Here is a 22797-nt window from a genome sequence, read left to right on the forward strand (position 1 = left end):
ACACATTGCACAGCACTTTACAAAATGGAGTGGGACAGTACAGTTGCAATACAATTCAATATAAGAGGGATCAGAATGGTTGACATTTATGAGTAGGGCTAATCCTGCCATGAACTGGGTATGATCCAAGTTACAGTTGACGTCCTCTTGAGGTAGGTACATTAAGGGCCTGTCTTCTGCCTGTTCCATCAACTGCCTTATGCTGCTATACAGTATCATTAGCCCTCTCTGCACTGTTATGTACTTCTGCACAGAAGACTACAGTCATTTACAGTTTTCTACAAACAATTTGCAATGGCACAACAATCCATGGGGTTGATTTACTAAAGGCTAATTGGATGTTCACTTTGCAAGGGAATCAAGCCCCAGAGCTAAGTGAATCATCCAATCATGTGCAAGAAAAAATGCTGTGATTGGGTATTCTTTTCAAAGTGAAATGTCACCATATTCACTATGCTTTGTGGAAACTTCCCTTGCAAAGTGAACATCCAATTTGCCTTTAGTAAACCAACCCCCATGTGTCTATATATTAAGACTATTAACACGAATATTGACTACAATAATGCAGAAAGACAAGCAAAAGGAAATAAGACATATTAATTATACTGTATACTAAGATGAAGAAAGTGTAAGGCTAGCAAAAAGTATGATGTTTTTTATTTTGGATAGAGTGGGGATCAGAACCTCTGTCTGGCCTCAACGCTATGTTCTATATTCTCTCACTTTTGGATCAGCTGACAAAGGTTTGTACCAGAAAGTGGGGGGATCTACAACAGGGACACAGACAGAAGTACACATCTGATTGGGATTCTAAGCATCCCCTATTCTATGAAAGAAAAACATTTTTTTTCTATCTGTGTTGTTTTTGAAGACTATCCCTCATTTCCTGTGTGGTAAAACATTGTCAGCAGGACAGGAAGAGAGGAGAAATCTTTCTAATGGAGCCCAGGATGGAAGTGAATACCCAACGGGTTATAATGCTTTCCCCCTCTATCCAAAACTGGGGAAACAATTTTAGGTGGACATACATTTTCATTCCCTACCCTGTCATACAATATTACAGTTGTGTAAACCTTGAGTAATTACACAACTTGGAAAAAGAAACTTGCACTGAGCAAATACAGCTGGATAAAACAAAAACTGTGTCTGTCTCCATTTCAGGCTGCAAAGCAACAAAATTTGCTTATTTTAAAGGAGGGTGATACTTTTCTATACCTGCTGTATATCTGGGAAGCCATTCAGGGATGCACTTAATGTTATGTCCATAACATAAAGATAGCTAAAGCATCACAGTGAGGGGCTAAGACTGTGTTTGGGGTTTAAGGAATTAGGGGGCATGAGGGATAGTGCCAGATCAGGCACCATAATGGACGTGAGTGCTTCATTTCGTGAATAAATTGCATACATGCCAATATTTGGGACTGACTTAGCAAATGCTGAAAAAAGGGTACTTTTTACATACATAAACAAATTGTCCAATGGACGGAGAAGAACTAGAAAATGCTACTATGAACTTTATGCCAGCAAATATAGTAGTACATTTTCTTAGAGAAAAACCCATATTATTTATGCCATTATCAGAGAACTATCATGGTACAGAGCAAAATGTGCTGGAATGAAATGTTATCAAAAAAACTGCCATGTTAGCCAGACTTTCAAGCTTTGAGTGTGTTATGTTGGATGGCCATGTTTGAGAACGTTTCATAACTTCATTGGTAGTATAAGGATGACAATACTGTTGCCTCAGGTCAAAAAGTAAGTTTCATCTTTCTTCCCCCTCTAGCCTCCACAAAAATCTTTCCTTTCTTCTCTGTTTTTTAACCCCTTTTTCTCTTCCCTGGCCTGTAATTTCTAGGAATACTATGGCTCTGAAAGTGGCATTATAGGTCACATGACAGAAACAGAGATGATACCACTCTAAGTATGTATCCAGGCTAAGCACCAGATCAAAGCCAACTTGTGTGAATATATATGCCAATGATCTTTTGGCACTTTGGACCACCTTGCAGCTAAATGGACAGAAGTTATGATTCTGATTCACCATCCAGTGAGCAGGTTGAAGGTGGAGAGGTGACATAACATGCTGATTACGGAAACAAGAAATAATTGTCACCTGCTGCACATGCTTGTTTGTACAAAATTTCAAAACGGACAAAATGCATGTCATTATATTTGTGTATATAGCTGTCCTCCAGGAGATACACTTTTAGTATGTATGGGCTCTTTGCAGGCTTTACTCACCACTGGTCATACCTACCTTCATGAACATGCTAAATCCTGTCTTCAGCAGGTCGGTGAGACCAGAAGACATGTGTTCAATGTCCACAGGCTCCGCACGATCAGGATGAAAGATCTCTTCAATGATTTGTTTCAGCAGTGGCTTGTAGGAGGCCTAGAAAAAATGTATTCAAATATTATAACACTTTCTAGGATAAGCTCCAGGTGTTCATTGACTCTGTTACTTTTCCTTTGCTTCAGCTTCTGTTAAGGGTCAGTCAGTTCACACTGTTATTTTAATATTTGGTAGATGGTATGGAGCCTAATGGTTGTGTTTCTGAATAAGCAGAGAGATCTGTGCTCGAGTTCCCTGGTTTGTGCACCAACCTAGTGGGCCTAGGCCATAATGGGCAAACTACGGCCCGCGGGCCGTATACGGCCCGGCTGACCTTTTAATCCGGCCCGCGGAGCTAGGCTCCCGCTAGGCTCCTCTCACAGTCCGCCCTGAAGACCAGTGTAGCATGAAAATCTGTCTCCTAGGAGGATCTGTCCCCCTCGACGTATCTGCGCATGTGCCGGAGATCGCCGATCGGCTGCTAATGCCTGAAACTGGCACATGCGCAGATACGTCGAGGGGGGCAGATCCTCATAGGAGACAGATTTTCATGCTACACCGGAACGGCGCGGGAACACGGCGAGAGGAACGAGCGGAGCAAAGGTAAGTGAATTGACACAGGGGGGACTTGGGGACTTAATATGGGGGATGAATTAATATGGGGGATGAATTATAATGGGGAATGAATTACTATAGGGGGGATGAATTACTATATGGGGGATGAATTACTATATGGGGGATGAATTACTATGGGGCATGAATTACTATATGGGGATGAATTACTATGGGGGATGAATTACTATATGGGGGATGAATTACTATGGGGGATGAATTACTATGGGGGATGAATTACTATATGGGGGATGAATTACTATATGGGGGATGAATTACTATGGGGGATGAATTACTATAGGGGGGATGAATTACTATGTAGGATGAATTACTATGGGGGATGAATTACTATATGGGGGATGAATTACTATATGGGGGATGAATTACTATGGGGGATGAATTACTATATGGGGGATGAATTACTATGTGGGATGAATTACTATGGGGGATGAATTACTATAGGGGGGATGAATTACTATGGGGGATGAATTACTATATGGGGGATTAATTACTATATGGTGGATGAATTACTATATGGTGGATGAATTACTATGGGGGATGAATTACTATGGGGGATGAATTACTATATGGGGGATGAATTACTATATGGGGGATGAATTACTATGGGGGATGAATTACTATATGGGGGATGAATTACTATATGGGGGATGAATTACTATGGGGGATGAATTACTATGGGGGATGAATTACTATATGGGGGATGAATTACTATATGGGGGATGAATTACTATATGGGGGATGAATTACTATGCTTACTATGGGGGAATATTACTATACTTACTATGGATGACACATACACATCATTCATCTACTCTTGGTCTGGCCCCCGGGTCCAATATATGAACCCATTGCGGCCCTCAAGTCAAAAAGTTTGCCCACCCCTGGCCTAGACTGTTAATGCTGACTTCTCTTTCTGATAATGCTAGTGGACTGCCTGTCAGGCTCTTCCAATTGATGACCTGGATAACGCGTGCAGTTTAGGAGTACTGTATTCACCTTAGTTGCTGGCTGCGTACATTTTCCTGGTTAGTAATTAGAAAGCATTGAAGCCTTTGGATCATCTTGACAGTCAGACAACAGAGGGAGAGGTCAGCAATGGCAGCTTACATTTTGCTCCCAGTACAGATTTCCATTAATTACAAAGTATTTTAAAGAATCCATTTCTAAAAGGGACAGTGAAAATCCATGGGCAAGAATAGGCCTGGGACCATGGCAGTAAAATCTTAAGTGTCTAAAAAAAAAAATGACATTTTCACCTACAGATGAAATCACAAATATGTGTGGACTATCTTATAACACATTTACCTCTCCAGATAGCTTTTTTTCGCTGCTTCCCCAGTTATTCATCATAAATTAGCCATTCTACTGTATGTTAAAGCCTATGTTTCCTTAAAGAATAAATCAGCATAATGTGAATTGGATCCTGTCTAAAATGGCCCTAGTATGTGTATGTATGAATGTAAGCAGTAGTACGGCTCTATAGTACCCTTTGCTCGGGATGTAAAATGAGGTTTACATAAATTTATGGTAATTCAACGAGTGCTCTATGAACAGATAGCAGCTAGTACACTAAAGGAAATCACACGAACCTTAAAATGCAAATAAGTAACATAAAGTGCAGTGCTAAAAGGATATGGATAATAAATAAATTATTAAAATAAATTACACATAGAAAGTTCGTTCAGTATATAATCGTCCACTTGACTGAATATGGTATATGGCACCAAAAGTAACTTCCACAACAGCAGATATTTCCAAAGCCAGTGACAGGGAATAAATGGAAAAAATGCACACTCACCACTGCACATAGGGTATGCGCATATAAATATATATCTCTCCACCAGATGGGGTATGAACAGCATGCAGATGGTGGGCTTCCTTCAAGGACAGAAGGTCATCAGGCTTGGGTGTAGTAATAATCTGCTGAATCCAGAGGTCTCCTTTAGGATATCTGGGTGTACAGCCTGGATACAGGTCTCCCTCCCCTAGCACTCCATTTGAATTGCTGTCAGCTGTAACCCATCAATAGTTCCAATAGACAAAATAGATACAAAGTAGCTGCACCACTCTGCGTGTACTGAAAAATGCTGAAAAGTGCGGCTTTAAATTGCCTTCAGCATTGCTCCTGTTTCTTCTTTCCGGAGGCGGCCATTTTGCAAAATGGCCACCTCTGGAAAGAAGAAACAGGAGCAATGCTGAAGGCAATTCAAAGTGCACACTAGTTTTGGGATTTTTTTGGCAAACCTATACTCCCAGAAAAGCTTGAGGCTCAAAAACGCTCATAAAAATCCGGATAGCCGCACTTTTCAGCATTTTGCAGCACACGCAGAGTGGTGCAGCTACTTTGTATCTTTTTTGTCTATTGGAACTATTGATGGGTTTCAGCTGACAGCAATTCAAATGGAGTGCTAGAGGAGGGAGCCCTGTATCCACGCTGTACACCCAGATATCCTAAAGGAGACCTCTGGATTCAGCAGATTATTACTACACCCAAGCCTGATGACCTCCTGTCCTTGAAGGAAGCCCACCTGTTCATACCCCATCTGGTGGAGAGATATAGGTTTACATAAAGCAACTACATATGGAGAAGAGAATATACATAATAAACTAAACACATTTATGTCTCAAGGGCCTTCTATGGATGTACCTGTCTGTCTATCTATCTATGGATCTAACTATCTATGAATATATCCATGTATCTATCTATTATGATTTGCCAGAATTCTTCCATCATTCATGCTGAAAAGGAACAAACACCATATGATCACATCATCTTTAGTAATGATCTGGTTCTCAACCCACTTACTGAGTCACATCAACACACCCTAACAAAAAATACTATACTGTGAGCTATAAAATTATTATACCCATTGTGATAACCGCATCATCATAACAAACAATACAGATGAGGCAAAGCACAAATCAACCACAAGTATTTTATTTGTGGTTGGACATTTCTCTGGCGCAATACAGGTATCTGCTTCCAAAACATCCATGCCCTAGTTACCTGAATATATTGCTAGACCATAAAAAATATTGATATATTTACTTAGACCATACAAAATATCATGGAATGCATTCTACACATGAGATAGCAGAACAGTTATATGATGGACCACTACAGAAAAAAAAATTGTATTTCAATAATTGTACTTGGTTACTACATGTAATTATACCACTCAGTATATGTATTTTATTTTGTTATTACACTTCCATGGCTGCTTGCTATATTCACCCTTATTCCCATTGTTCACATTTTCTGAGCTGAGTAACAGCCACGCCCTTTAGCACAAGTGTCCCCACAGACTTGTATTGAAGAAAAGAAGAGGGGGGTGTCTAACCAGGTTTGTGTTAATTACTGAGAGCACTTGGTCCAACTCTGGTGCCTATCAGACTGCATAGTCATATTCAGGAACGCTGAACAGTTGAAGTAACAGGAAAGTGGAAGTAGGACTATAGAAACAGAGATTGCTTGTACATTGTCAAAGTGACTGCATATCTATTTCTGTCATTTTAAATGGGCTTTATTGTAAACAGTAACTTCACGTTTGTGGGAAAAAATAGCAAATAAAAAATATATAACGTATACATTTGCAACACTAGTCATGATGTCATTGACTGTTATAAAATTGCCTTTTCTTTTCAATCTGCAGGGCTGTAATTTTCTGTAAAATGTAATGCAATATGGCAGCCTGGAGGCGTTGTGTACACAGATGGTGTACAGAACACCCCCCCAGAAATTCATTCATGGTCATTTCCTGCTTGTGTGATTAGCTTACTGTTTTTCCCAGACGTCTGCACTAAGATACAAATCAGATTTTGGGATTCTCCTGCAGCAAAAATTTACTTTTTGGTAAGATACTCCCAAAGGGAAATCACGGCTAAAGGGATGCAGACCCTGCCACTTTCCTCATTAGAGCCCAGTAAATGCAGCAGCTGATTGAAAGTGCAGAAGCACTCTGCATGTGGACACACACAGCTATTTCTTCAGAATAATAAAAGGTAAGAATCTGCAGCTAAGTTTGTTAAAATCCATGCGATGTACATAGATCACCCAGAGGGGAAGGTTTTCTTCTCTACAAAAGTGGAGCTACTCTTTCATTTAATTTGGCCCTACCCGCTTGCTTTTGCTGTTTAGCTTGATCTGTGCACTTCCAGCCAACTAAAAGAGTGGAATGGCTCAGTACATGTTTGTGAATTCATTGGGCATTGCTTCTGCTGTGCCTACTATCCTACTTATTTCAGTTGGTCCCCAATGGGAGATCGTTATCAGCACATGCCAGGTGGTGCCAGTATGACAAAGGTGTCCAGTACACAGGTATCTTTAGCCTAATAGACCAATAATAATTGTGGTATAATACCAATTATTTTGTATGTTATTTGTCAATGGCAAGCCAAAAATGTGACAATTTTCCGTGCACAAGTCAGTTCTGAAAAGACATGGCTGTTAAATGATTTGTTATGCTACCATGACAAATAGTTAATTTGTCGCCAGAATGATTCACCTTCATTTGGATTTCCCATCCAGACCAGCAAGGTAAAATGAATAGACTCCAGGCTCTGAGTATTCCTAGCAAAGACCAATACATGGATTATTTTATACAAGCATTTATGACGTCTCCTATGTGTCATATTTTGAAGAAATGAAAATTATCAACGAATATATATACCTTATAAGCTGCATTTATATTAATCAAATCTCCCTGGTTAATAAAACATATGCTGAAATCATTATAACAAAGAGATAAAAATATAGCAAGAATGTGTGCCATGATTAAATAATTATCCTTGTGAAATCAGAATTTCTCTATTGCACAATTAGCATTTCCATCTGCACAAAGATAAGAGATTTAAATACTCCAGATTTGCTATGGTTTTACATGTCTTTTGATTCAAGATAGCATAGCATTCCATTCTGCCCTTTAGTCTAGAGCAGATCACACCTACACTACAAGGAAGCTAATATAGGGCTGTACATGTTGATGAGGCTTTTAAGTTCAAGTCTGCTTAAATAAAAACACACACACACACATGCTGCAGAATTGCGATGTCATGACTATCAAAGCAGTCTGTCATGTGAAATGCTATGTTAGGTTATTCCAGTACAGTTAATATGGCATGCACAGTCAGACAAAATACACTAGCTAGTGCCAACGCTATGGTCTAATCAAAGTAATGCTGGATATACACATAACTATTTTCTATGATTTATTTGCCACTTTCAACCAGCTTTAAAGTCTAAAAACAACCAAATACCAATGCTTAAAGAATAAGTTCACCTTCCTTTGGGAGCATGTTAAATGTTCCACCGTAAAAACGGGTGCCAGCCGCTACTCTTTGCCCCTCCCCCCTTCCCGGACAGAAATACAGGGAGAAGTTCCCACGTACAAGCTGTCAGATTTAAAAACAGAATTCTGTGAATGAATGAACTGCAGGTCCCAACAGCCTTAGCAGCTGTTGGCTTGTCATTTTCAATAAACTACCAGGGTGCTGTAGAGTGCTGTGGTAGTTCATTGAACCTTCCTGTCAGTATATCTGCTTGCCCGTACATCCCGTACAGCAACCAGATATACTGACAGGTCTGCAGGAGACCTGCATGGCACCAGTGATTTGCTAAACGCTGGTGCAATGCTTTGCAGGATCCTGCAGACAAAAAATAATAACTGCACATTTTTTTACATGCAGCAAAATATGTGCATTTGTTATTTTTGTGCAACAGGTGATTTTATCCTTTAAAGCTGTGATGGATCCAAAGTAAAAAATTTATATATTGCAGATTACAAATTCTTAGATGTGGCGGCTGCTTTAGCTTCCATTTTAAGGGAGAAGTAAGTCCAAAGTTCTTTTATCTTACCTCTCCTGTGGGTCATAGGAGTGCACTTAGTTCTGACCTCCTTTTATCTGCATTCAGCTGACAGTGAGCGAAAGTCCGCTGCCAGCTGACGTCACTGAGCCGGTCCAGACTCTGGAGAGATCCCGACTTTAATGTCAGAATCCACCCAGTTGCTTGCAACAGGCAGCTGGCTCCACCTCTCAGCAAGCTACTGAGAGCCTGAGCCAGCAGCTCATGCCCCCTCCACAGCCCAGCACTCCAGTGAGCGCTAGAGGGGAAGAGCACAGAGCTGGAGAGTGACAATCACTAGCTCTCTGCTTGCTGAAGACTGAGAACTGAGTGATTAGTAGTCTTTGATCACTCATTTCGCAGTCTTAGACACAACGGGAGACAGCTGCAGCATTGGACTGATGCTGTATCTACCTAGGTGAGTATGGTGTTTTTTTTTTTTTTTTCAATTCCCATACTTCTCTTTTAAGGTTTTTCTTTCTATTTTCACATGTTTATCCAGCAAGTAAGTCTGTTATTTTTTTAACCCTGACCCTTTTATTTAAACCTGATAGGGGTAATTATAATAATCAGCTTTTATTAATGATATAAAACCTTTATCCCAAAAAGAAAACAGAAGCTGCTGCTATAAGGAGCAGAAAGAAAACTCCTCCTACAAGCTTTAACCAGTGGTCTGCTGAAGTCACAAGACTGCTCTAACTGTTGATGAGAAAAGGTATTTACAGTTGATATTTACTAAAATAATTGCACTACCATGTTCTGTGGGAGACTAGATATAATGAATGCAGGGTCCTGGGTTTAGTAACACTTTAAGGACTGGTATGCTGCAATATATAACTTTCTTGTTTTTAGGTTCATTACTGCTTTAAAGGGTAACTCAACTTTCCTGTGAAAAAGTATCACAAATAAAAAAAATAACTAGCATACACAATTGCAACACAAGCCATATTGTAATAAAAAGTTATTAAAAATCACCTTTCCTTTTCAATCTGCAGCTCTGTAATTTTCTGTAAAATGCCCTGCCACTTTGCTCATTAGAGTCCTGCAAATGCAGCATCTGATCAATAATGGAAAAGTCACTGCCATTCACATGCACATTGCACATGGTCACAGACAAACAGCTATTTCTTCAGAAAAACAAAATGGAGGAATCTGCAACAAAGTTTGTTAAATCATTGCAGTGCACATAGGTCACCCAGATGGAAATGTTTTTTCTCAACAAAATTGGAGTTACTCTTTAAATTGTATCTAATGCCATTTTTTTTTGTTTTGACCAATTCAGCAGGAAACTTCAAAAATCATATCCGTGTATGGACAGTTTAAATTGATATTAAACCCTCAGTTTTATTAAGCCCTTTAGCAGCTGATTTATTTCCTTTTTTTGAAAATGCTGCTTCTTTATCTTCTGTCCCAGATTTCCAGTTTCAGGGTGGCTCCTATTGAGACAACTTTGTATGCAGGGACTAAAGTTGTGCCTCCCTACACTGTGTTCATCAACAGAAACACATAGTCCTATAGGCTAGGATGGCAAGGCGCTCTCCTGCTCCTCACTTCCCCCTCCCTTCTCTAAGTTAATAGATTGGAACCTGCACTGTCCATGGTTAACTCTCAAGACTGGAAGTTCAGAGAAGCAGTTCTGAGAGAGCAGGAGCCAGCAGTATTGAAGGACCATGTACACTGAATTAAAAAAATGCTGCTCCTAAAGGAGTTTAGTGTTTTGCTTGTAGAAGCAGCAGTGTTATCCTATGTGTCCATGCACATTAGGTCCTTTAGAGGCATATTTTAAGCTCAGCGTTTAGAGGCAGAAAAAAAAAAAACTTTCCTGTTTTGCATTTTGAGAGTGATTTTCTGGCAGAAAAAACAGCATGGACCCTGAAAGTTGTAAACTGCAACTGCTGAGGGATTAAGGTAGGTAGCCCACATTGTGCGTTCCAGTTGCGTATTGATTCCCACACCAACAACCACCTGCAGCCGAATTGCTCTGCTCTTGTGAGATGTGCGGGGCTGCCATTCATTCTGAGTGGTATCCCCACACATCTCAGCCCACAGCACGATCCTGGGTGAGGGTACCGCAGGGAAAACCTCAAAAAGACCATGCGGTTTCCATGTGGCCATGTTTTTAAATGGGCTGAATGAAATGAATGAGCTGCCATGCCCGAGCAAATGCGGGCCACAAGGCCTGCACTAGTGTGAACTGAGCGTAAATTCTATTTTTAACATTCTACATATATGTGCTATTTCTCTGGTGTCTACTGCAGCAGAAAGCAGCTTGGTGGTCATAAAGAATTTCATTATGTAGCCCAGTGCTGGCTAATCTACCTGTGCCATCGCAAGACATTCATAATAGGAACTATGTTGAGCTAAGGCTCCCTCTAGGGTTTAGTTGTAATAGTGACATTGTATTCACAGGCACCGAGAAAGAGAGGAGGACCCAACAAAGAGCTGGGGATTGTGGGACATATAGTCCACAAAGCTGAGATTTGCTAGGAGCCAATAGTTTTGTGAACTACAAGTTCCAGCCGGCTGGAGGAAAAGAAGTAGAATGCTGGGAGAAGATATATATTTCGGACTCTGGGGAAAGCTCTTCCTCCTAGAACTATGGGCTGAAGCTGCAAAGAGGGACCCAGCTGTGGTGCAGAGTCAAGTAGACCACGCGGTCTGGACAGTGTGGAGAGTCTTTGATGGGTGAACTACAGACCTGCAAGCAGATTGTCCATCCCCAGCTTCCTGTTGGCAGAATGACTGACCAGAGACGTGTGCTTCTTCACCACCACAGTCACAGTGCTATCCCAGTGTTACAAGGGGCTCAGCCAGGTGCCCCCTACATTGGTTGCAGATGCTTCAAAAGCTCTTCCAGGACATCCTGATTCCCTTGAGCCGCTGTGTCATCAGGATTGGTGCACGGGCAGACACCCACCCTGTTGTACACTCCTCACTAAGGGACACTGCATGCAGACATCTTCTACCCCATGTCCACTCATAAATTAGCAGTCTCTATCAGGAACCATGAATATATACAGTATTATCCATCACTACTGGTCGCCATTGCACAGCAATCTCTTTGGGCCCTTACTGAGCTAGCTGAAGATTCGGGACACTCTTTCCACCCGGACACTCTAACACTCCTCAAACCAAGGACTCAGTGCCTATATCTGTGCATATGTTAAAGGGGGACTTTGTTTAGAATTTGTTTATGGCATAGCTCAAACATTTAGCTCTTACAAAGTGTAATTCTGGATCTGTGGCATCAGGATTCTAAGGGAGCAGGCTGACACTGAGAAGTCTTTCTTTTCCCTTTCATACCTAGGGTCGAAGGCTTCCACTGAACATATCTGAAACACTGTTTGAATCATTGTGTTCATCTCTGCCAAGTCCACCTGTGTTCACACTTGGAGTCCAACAAGGTGGTTACATAATTACATATAGTATTTGCATAAACATTATTTACTGTCTGCTAACTGAACAATTCTTAGTAAATACTCTATTGCTTTACTGCATTCAGTTGTCTGTGTAATTGTTTCCTTTGTGCATTATGTCTAAACCCAGGGTGTCAGAGGTGTCAGAGGTGTCAGAGGTGTCATCGGGCGGCTTGCAAGGTCAGGCCAAGCTTTGGAGACCTGTGTCTTGGGAGGGTAGTGCTACATTTACATAACACAGCTAGAGAATGTCCAAGCTCAAAATCCTCACTCTGAATTATGGTACCTATAGCTCTGCGTCAATCCCTTTCTATTTCTCATACATTTTTGACAAAAACAACAAGATATGGACCAGAGGACAACCCTGTGAAAAAAGTGCTTCACCAGACATGTTGTTAGAGAGATGCAGAAAAGGGTCATAATTATTTATGTTTGTAATTACTAACCCAGTTTGATCTGGAAACCGTCTCACGGTATTAAAAACACTTGTGTTGAGTGTCACAGAACAGATCCAGCATTGAATTCCAGAAAAACAAGGGATTATCATTATTCAGAATACAGTTTATTATTATGGCGTGTCACCTTTCTGTGTTTTCTTTCTGAAAATCTGACGTTCGTATCCAAAAAGTTAAAATAACAGATATCCTTTAATAATTATTGTAGTTTACCTCTGAATAAATGATTCCCAAGAACTAGAACTTCCTGAATCATTGCAGACATTAAAGTATAACTAAAGGCAAAACTTTTGTATCAGTTTTGAATAGACTAGAGAGGGATTAGATCCCCTGTCAGTTTTTATTGCCTTCTGTGTCCTGTACTGTTATCACTGAAATTGAAAGTAAAAGAAAATCCCAAATTTTGGGTTGTCCCCAGAAAAGTAATAGCGAGGAAATCTTCCAATGGAGACACTTGTTCTGATGACCTGGGGGTCCCCCAAGGAATTCCCTTAGTTTGCAGGAATTTTCTCAACTTCCTTTCAGCTATGGGACAGGAAGTGAAGGGAAATCAACGCAGTGGGACAAAAATGTTGAAAAAAAATCTGTCAGGGGTTATAACCCTCCCTTACTCTATCCAAAATGAAAAAAAAAAAAGTTTTGCCTATAGTTGCACTTCAAATTTGACCAGCTGCTAAACCCATTACAGCAATTGCTCCGCCTTTATATGTTGCCTTCTTTATTTGTTCTAGTTTTTCCTCATTATTTCTGTCGAAATTAGGAATTTGGACCTAAAATGATGCCATGATGCATTCTGTTTTTTTTTTTTCTATGTGTTACTGTACCTTGCACCACCTCTTGAGATTAGAATGTTTAAAGGTAAAGTAAAGCCGTCTGTAACCTTACTGGGAATATTTACCCTCACTACCCCTCTGGCAGAAGTAAGAACACACATTTTTAGGATAGGGAGTATTAGCACTTGTGGCAGTGACTTTATCGCTGCCCATGACTCCCATTTTATATTAGTGTCACAGGAAAAGGAAGTGAGGGACAATATCTCCATGAGGTCACAGGTCAGGGAAAAACAAACAGAGGTTTTAACTCTTTTCCACTGTATTGAAAACTTGGGGGGAAAGGGAAATGATCTAGTGTTAGATCCCGACCGCCCTATACCAGACATACTGCTACAGGGTGACAGGGGTGCACAAAATCACACACATATATACAGTTGCAAGAAAAAGTATGTGAACCCCTTGGGATTACGTGGAGTTTTGCATGAGTTGGGCATAAAATGTGCTCTGAACGTCATCTAAGTCACAACAATAGAAGAACACAGACTGCTGAACATAATACTACACAAACATTAGATGTTGCCATGGTTTAATTGTGCATAATATGTAAACATTCACAGTGCAGGGAGGAAAAAGTATGTGAACCTTTGGACTTCATAACTGGTTGACCCTCCTTTGCCAGCAATAACCTCAACCAAACGTTTCCTGTAGTTGCAGATCAGACCTGCACAATGATCTGGAGTAATTTTGGACCACTCCTCTTCACAAAACTGTTTCAGTGTAGCAATATTCTTGGGATGTCTGGTGTGAATCGCTCTCTTAAGGTCATGCCACAGCATTTCATTCGGGTTGAGGTCAGGACTCTGACTGGGCCACTCCAGAAGGCGTATTCTGTGCTGTTGCAGCCATTGTTTTGTTGAATTACTTGTATGCTTTGGGTCATTGTCCTGTTGCATCACCCATCCTCTGCGGAGCTTCAGTTGGCGGACAGACGGTCGTACGTTTTCCTACAAAATGTCTTGATAAACTCTGGAATTCATTTTCCCATCAATGACATCAATCCGTCCAGGCCCTGAGGCAGCAAAGCAGCCCCAAACCATGATGCTCCCTCCGCCATGTTTTACAGTGGGGATGAGGTTTTGATGTTGGTGTGCTGTGCCTTTTTTTCTCCACACATAGTGTTGTGTGTTCTTCCCAAACAACTCAATCTTGGTTTCATCTATCCACAGTATATTCTGCCAGTAGTGCTGTGGAACATCCAGGTGCTCTTTTGCAAACTTCAAACGTGCTGCAATATTCTTTTTGGACAGCAATGGCTTCCTCCGTGGTGTCCTCCCATGTACTCCATTCTTGTTTAATGTTTTCCTTATTGTAGATGTGTCAACAAAAATGTTAGCATGTGCCAGAGATTTCTGTAGGTCTTTAGCTGACACTCTGGGATTCTTCTTTACCTCATGCAGCATTCTGCGCTGTGCTCTTGCAGTCATTTTTACAGGACAACCACACCTAGGGAGAGTAGCAACAGTGCTAAACTTTCTCCATTTGTAGACAGTCTGTCTTACCGTGGACACATGAACATCAAGGCTTTTGGAGATACTTTTGTAACCCTTTCCAGCTTCATGCAAGTCAACAATTCTTGATAGTAGGTCTTCTGAGAGCTCTTTTCTGCGAGGCATGGTTCACATCAGACAGTGCTTCTTGAAACCAGTAAACCCAAAACAGGTGTGTGTTTTTTAAGGGCAGGATAGCTGTCAGCAACACATCCAATATCATCACACTGATTGGAGTCAAGGTTGGCTCACTCCTGGCTCCAATTAGCTCTGGGAGAAGTCATTAAGCTAGGGCCTCACATACTTTTTCCTCCCTGCACTGTGAATGTTTACATGTTATGTGCAATTAAACCATGGCAACATCTAATGCTTGTGTAGTATTATGTTCAGCAGACTGTGTTCTTCTATTGTTGTGACTTAGATGACGTTCAGAGCACATTTTATGCCCAATTCATGCAAAACTCCACGTAATCCCAAGGGGTTCACATACTTTTTCTTGCAACTGTATATATATATATATATATATATATATATATATACATATATATTGTATTTCCAGGTAGGGCCTTCCGCCTTTCATGGCCGTGGCTGTCAATCACCGGGTCCCAGCCAGTGACTACCCACCGGCATCCGGTGATTACTGAGGATCTCCAACGGGGAGGAGGACTGCTTTGTTTACTAACAGTCCTCCTCCCTGTTGGTTGAGGCACATTGCTGTAGATGGCTGTGCACATCACAGCCATTCACAGCAGTGTGCTTACAGTGAAGCACCAACACAACGCCCCCCAGTAAAACACTCCCTGCACACAGTTAACCCTTTGATCACCCCTCATGTTAGCCCCTTCCTGCCCAGTGCCATTAGTACAGTGTCAGTGCTTTTTATTAGCACTGACCACTGTATTGGTGTCACTGGGGAGGTCAGTGACACCAAGTCAGTTCCCCCCAGTGCCAGAATGCCCTCCGCAGTCCCACTATAAGTCGCTGATCACCGCCATTACTATATAGAAAAAAAAAAATCCCAGTATATATACACCGCCATTTGTAGATGCTATAACTTTCACGTACTCCAATTAATTTACATGTATAGGGAATTTTTTTTAGCAAAGACATGTAGCAGAATACATTTTGGCCTAAATTTATGACGAAATTAGATTTTTTTACATTTTTTTACTGGATATGTTTAATAGCAAAAAGTCCAAAATATTGTTTTTTTTTCTCAAAATTGTCAGTCTTTTTTTTTTTTATAGCGCAAAAAATAAAAAACGCACAGATGATCAAATACTACCAAAAGAAAGCTCAATTCGTGGGAAAAAAAAGGCAAGTATAGTGATTTTGTTTCTTTACAGGGCTAGATAGATTAGGCTTCAAATGTGGTTGAGAGTAGGTTTAGAGTTAGTTAGATATTGCCTTTACTTCCACTTTAAGCACTGCCCATCTTTAATCAATGAGAACCCAGATATCTGTAATAACCAATTTCAACTCTTCTATAATCTTTACTGTTGTATGTGGAATGCAGCATTTTGCTAACCAGTGACAAAGTTTCAAGCTGCATTTACATTGTGATAAAAATACAAGATAAAAATAACAAGAAAGGAAAACTTATTAACTCAACTTTCTTTTTATTTTAGTAAATTTGCATTATATCTCCTCCTAAATATTAGCTTCAATAATATTTTTCTCAGGGAATGATGCCAGTTACTCAGATTGAAGACAAAGCAAAACATTAAAAATGTTATTCTCATGTCAAAAGTAAAGAATTATAATTGGCCTTTTGTTTAAACTGTGTGAATTTATCATGAATAATAATTTATTCAATAATTGGAGAGAATCAACACTACAATGCATTGAGCTCTACAAGGGCCTCATTCGAGTGCCTTTCCCAAAACAACAAATCAACAATGGCTTCCTGGAACTTTTAAAAAGTCTATAGAAACATTTTTTATTTAAAGACTTTTTCTTAATCTGAATCCACCTCCTCTTTCTGGTAAATAGCTCAAAATGAATAATTCAAAACACACAAATTATTTTCATGACAAGGTGGATAATGGTCTATGGATGTTTAGCAAAGATTGGAAGAGTAGCTAGATTGTAGAAGAGGTCTGTACTTACTTGTTAACATGTGTGAAGGGTAAAGATGACAAATGTTGCTCATAGCAATGACAACCTTTCATTCATTGTCTAATATTACAATGGGAAAAGGAAAGAAACAATCTCACTGGCTGACATGTAGGGGCACCAAACATTCACTGCTGGTAAATAAATCACATGCACAACATTCACCATCAGTGAATGGTTGATAAATGTCATATTTACTTCTTTATAAACATGCCCCATAGTGTTTGAGACAATTCTTCCCTCTTCCATGTACAATCCCAATTCCAAAAAAGTTAGGAAACTGTATAAAATCTACATAAAGACAGTATGCAATGACTTTCAAATCTCACAAACCCACTCTTTATTCACAATCGAAATAGAAAACATATCATACTCTCCCTTTTAGATTATCTAACGAGCAGGGCCTTCTAATTCCGCCTGTACTGAGTTGTACTGTATTGTCTACCCTCATGTTGCAAAGCACTGCACAAACTATTGGTGCTATATAAATCCTGTAGAACAATAATAATAATAATAAAAATGTTCACATTTAGAAAATTTACCATTTTAAGAAAAAAATAAGGTAATTTTGAAATTGATGGCAGAAACACATTTCAAAAAAGTTGGGACAGGACAACAAAAAGCTGGCAAAGTACAGTGGGGATCGAAAGTTTGGGCACCCCAGCTAAAAATTTGTATTAATGTGCATAAAGAAGCCAAGGAAAGATGGAAAAATCTCCAAAAGGCATCAAATTACAGATTAGACATTCTTATAATATATCAACAAAAGTTAGATTTTATTTCCATCATTTACACTTTCAAAATAACAGAAAACAAAAAAATGGCGTCTGCAAAAGTTTGGGCACCCTGCAGAATTTATAGCATGCACTGCCCCCTTTGCAAAGCTGAGACCTGCCAGTGTCATGGATTGTTCTCAATCATCGTCTGTGAAGACCAGGTGATGTCAATCTCAAAGGTTTTAAATGCCCAGACTCATCTGACCTTGCCCCAACAATCAGCACCATGGGTTCTTCTAAGCAGTTGTCTAGAAAACTGAAACTGAAAATAGTTGACGCTCACAAAGCTGGAGAAGGCTATAAGAAGATAGCAAAGCGTTTTCAGATGTCAATATCCTCTGTTTGGAATGTAATTAAGAAATGGCAGTCATCAGGAACAGTGGAAGTTAAAGCAAGATCTGGAAGACCAAGAAAAATATCAGACAGAACAGCTCGCAGGATTGTGAGAAAAACAATTCAAAACCCACGTTTGACTGCACGATCCCTCCAGAAAGATTTGGCAGACACTGGAGTTGTGGTACACTATTCCACTATAAAGAGATACTTGTACAAATATGGTCTTCATGGAAGAGTCATCAGAAGAAAACCTCTTCTACGTCCTCACCACAAAAATCATCGTTTGAACTTTGCAAATGAACATATAGACAAGCCTGATGCATTTTGGAAACATGTTCTGTGGACCGATGAGGTTAAAATTGAACTTTTTGGCCGGAATGAGCAAAGGTATGTTTGGAGAAGAAGGGGCACAGAATTTAATGAAAAGAACCTCTGTCCAACTGTTAAGCATGGGGTTGGATCAATCATGCTTTGGGGTTGTGTTGCAGCCAGTGGCACAGGGAACATCTCACGAGTAGAAGGAAAAATGGATTCAATAAAATTTCAGCAAATTTTGGATGGTAACTTGATGCCATCTGTGAAAAAGCTGAAGTTAAAGAGAGGATGGCTTCTACAAATGGATAATGATCCTAAACACACCTCGAAATCCACAGAGGATTACATCAAGAGGCGTAAACTGAAGGTTTTGCCATGGCCTTCACAATCTCCTGACCTCAACATAATTGAAAATCTATGGATAGACCTTAAAAGAGCAGCGCGTGACAGACAGCCCAGAAATCTCAAAGAACTGGAAGACTTTTGTAAGGAAGAATGGGCAAAGATACCTCAAACAAGAATTGAAAGACTCTTGGCTGGCTAGAAAAAGTGTTTACAAGCTGTGATACTTGCCAAAGGGGGCAGTACAAGATATTAACTCTGCAGGGTGCCCAAACTTTTGCAGATGCCATTTTTTTGTTTTCTGTTATTTTGAAAGTGTAAATGATGGAAATAAAATCTAACTTTTGTTGACATATTATAAGAATGTCTAATCTGTAATTTGATGCCTTTTGGAGATTTTTCCATCTTTCCGTGGCTTCTTTATGCACATTAATACAAACTTTTAGCTGGGGTGCCCAAACTTTCGATCCCCACTGTAAGTGGTACTAATAAGGATGAGCAGGGTGAACGTTTTGCAACTAATTAGGTTAATTGGCAACAGGTCAGTAACATGATTGGGTAAAAAAAGAGCATCTTAGAGAGTCAGAGTGTCTCAGAAGCAAAGATGGGAAGAGCTTCACTGATCTGTGAAAAGCCGCATCTAAAAATTGTCAAACAATTTCAGAATAATGTTCTTCAACATAAGATTGCGAAGACTTTAAATATACAGTATAATCATCTACAATACATAATATCATCAAAAGATTTTGAGAATCTGGAGAAATCTCTGTATTGGATGCACGTAATCTTCGGCACTGAGATGGCACTGCATTAAAAACAGGCATGATTCTGTGATGGACATCACTGAATGGGGTTAGGAATACTTGTAAAAGCCACTGTATGTGAACACAGTTTGCCAAACCATCCAAAAATGCAAGGTAAAGCTCTATCACGCAGAGAAGAACCCATATCTGAACCAGAAACGCCACTGTCTTCTCTAGGCCAAAGCTCATTTAAAATGGTCTATTACAAAGTGAAAAACTGTTCTGTAGTCAGACGAATGGAAATCTGACATCCTTTTTGGCAACCATGTGCGCCATGTCCTCCTGACTAAAGAGGAAAGAGATCTTTCGGCTTGTTAACAATACTCAGTTCAAAAGCTTGCATCTCTGATGATATGGGGGTGCATTAGTGCATATGGAATGTGCAGCTTTTAAATCTGGAAAGGCACCATCAATGCAGAAAAATATATGCAGAAAAATATATGCAGGATTAAGAGCAGCTCATATTCCCATCCAGACAATGTCATTTTCAGGGAAGGCCTTGCATAATTCAGCAGGACAATGTTAAAGCACATACTGCATCTATGATAATAGCATGACTTAGTAGTAGATGAGTCCAGGTGCTTAACTTGCCTTCCTGCAGTCCAGACCTTTCACCAATCAAAAATATTTGGTGCATCTTGAAATTAAAAATACATCAAAGACGACCCAGGACTGTTGAGCAGTTAGAATCCTATATCAGGCAAGAATGGGACAACAGTCTTTCCCAAAACTCCAGCAACTGGTCTTCTCAGTTCCAAGACTTCTTAGAAGAGGGGATGCTACACCATGGTAAACATGGCCCTGTCCCTGCTTATTTGAGATGCTGTGCTGCCATCAATTTCAATCATTTTTTTTCTTAAAATAGGACATTTTCTGAGTTTAAACATTTGATACATTTTTTATTTTCTAGTGTGAATAATATATGGGTTTACGAGATTTTCATTGCATTCTGTTTTTATGCAAATTTTACACAGGGTGACAACTCTTTTGGAATTAGTGTTGTAAGTGAAGAAGACTATGGGAATATGTTAGCTAAATATAAACAATGCTTCAGAAACTTGGCCTGGAATATCAGCCTGGGGGATATGGCAGTTGCTGAGTAGACACTTCACGAAGGACCTGTTTCCTTAAGAAAAGATTTACACTTCTGTACTTTGGTCACATCCATGGTGCCCAGTTTCATAGATTAGTTGTGCCTCTGAGTAAGCTTTTCCACAAGATCATTGTATTGTCTTATGGTGATGCAGTTGGGGCGTTCATTGAACACAACCCAAAACCACATTTTACAGTAGTTTTAGATAGAGTAAAAGAGGGATATTCCCTCAACTGTGACACAGACTGCAATAAAAATCAAACCGATACAGTGCCTTGAAAAAGTATTCATACCCTTTTAAATTTTCCACATTTTGTCATGTGATAACCGAAAACGAAAATGTATTTTATTGGGATTTTATGTGATAGACCAACACAAAGTGGCACATAATTGTGAAGTGGAAGGAAAATAATAAATGGTTTTCAAAATATTTTACAATTAAATATCTGAAAACTGTGGCGTGCATTTGTATTCAGCCCCCTTTACGTTGATACCAAATAAAAGCTATTGGATCCAATTGCCTTCAGAAGTCACCTAATTAGTAAATAGGGTCCACATGTGTGCAATTTAATCTCAGTATAAATACAGCTGTTCTGTGAAGCCCTCAGAGGTTTGTTAGAGAACAGCAGTGAACAAACAGCATCATGAAGGCCAAGGAACACACCAGACAGGTCAGGGATAACGTTGTGAAGTTTAAAGCAGGGTTAGGTTATAAAACAATATCTTAAGCTTTGAGCATCTCACAGAGCACTGTTCAAAGCATCATCCAGAAATGGAAAGCTTATGGCACAACTGCAAACCTACCAAGACATGGCCGTCCACCTAAACTGACAGGCCAGGCAAGGAGTGCATTAATCAGAGAAGCAGCCAAGAGGCCCATGGTAACTCTGGAGGAGCAGCAGAGATTCACAGCTCAGGTGGGAGAATCTGTTCACAGAACAACTATTAGTCGTGCACTCCACAAGTCTGGCCTTTATAAAAGAGTGGCAAGAAGAAAGTCATTGTTGAAAGAAAGCCATAAGAAGTCTGGTTTACAGTTTGCAAGAAGCCATGTGGGGGACACAAAAAATGTGTGGAAGAAGATGCTCTGGTCAGAAGAGACCAAAATTAAACTGTTTGACTCAAAAGCAAAATGCTATGTGTGGTTGAAAACGAACACTGCATATCACCCTAAACACACCATCCCCACCGTGAAACATGGTGGTGGCAGCATCATGTTGTGGGGATGCTTTTCTTCAGCAGGGACAGGGAATCTGATCAGAGTTGATGGGAAGATGGATGGAGCCAAATACAATACCTGTTAGAGTCTGCAAAAGACTTGAGACTGGGGCAGAGGTTCATCTTCCAGCAGGACAACGACCCTAAACATACAGCCAGAGGTACAATGGAATTGTTTAGATTAAAGCATATTCATGTGTTAGAATTGCCCAGTCAAAGTCCAGACCTAAATCCAACTGAGAATCTGTGGCAACACTTGAGAATTGCTGTTCACGGATGCTCTCCATCCAATCTGACAAAGCTTGAGGTATTCAAAGAAGAATGGGCAAAAATCTCACTCTCTAGATGTGCAAAGACTTGCAGTTGTAATTGCAATGAGAGGTGGTTCTACAAAGTTTTGACTCAGGGGGCCTGAATACAAATGCATGCCAAACTTTTCACATATTTATTTGTAAAAAAATTTGAAAACCATTTATCATTTTCTATCCACTTCAAAATTATGTGCCACTTTGTGTTGGTCTATCACATAAAATCCCAATAAAATACATTTACGTTTTTGGTTGTAATATGACAAACTGTGGAAAATTTCAAGGGGTATGAATACTTTTTCAAGGCACTGTATGCTAACTATTCCCATAGTCTATAGAAGTAATATACGATATAGGATGCAATTCAAAATTTAAATATGTATACAGTGTAAATATCCCTCTCACCGCCCTGTCCACCCACTCAATTACTTTGTATTTTCGAAGGCCTAATGTCAGTACCATGTAAATCAGTAGAGTGTTTAGCCAGATCTGT

At 39.9% G+C, this 22797-nt stretch overlaps 1 protein-coding gene across 2 annotated transcripts in view; it reads right to left on the reverse strand.

Moving 5' to 3' along the window:
- SCFD2 (sec1 family domain containing 2) overlaps positions 1-22797 on the reverse strand; it is a 615832-nt gene that overhangs the window by 47192 nt on the left and 545843 nt on the right. Inside the window, exon 7 of one of the 2 annotated variants that reach the window (XM_089669242.1) lies at positions 2258-2392. The exons of the other annotated variant lie outside the window; for it this stretch is intronic. Within the exon in view, the coding sequence (XP_089525368.1) occupies positions 2258-2392 (135 nt within the window). The remainder of the gene's footprint in view (positions 1-2257; positions 2393-22797) is intronic. 2 annotated transcript variants of the gene reach the window in all.

This window comes from Staurois parvus, unplaced genomic scaffold (assembly GCF_062004578.1).
Source record: "Staurois parvus isolate SC_StPar_1 unplaced genomic scaffold, SC_StPar_1.0 ptg000071l, whole genome shotgun sequence".
In the NCBI taxonomy this organism is placed as follows: Eukaryota; Metazoa; Chordata; class Amphibia; order Anura; family Ranidae; genus Staurois; species Staurois parvus.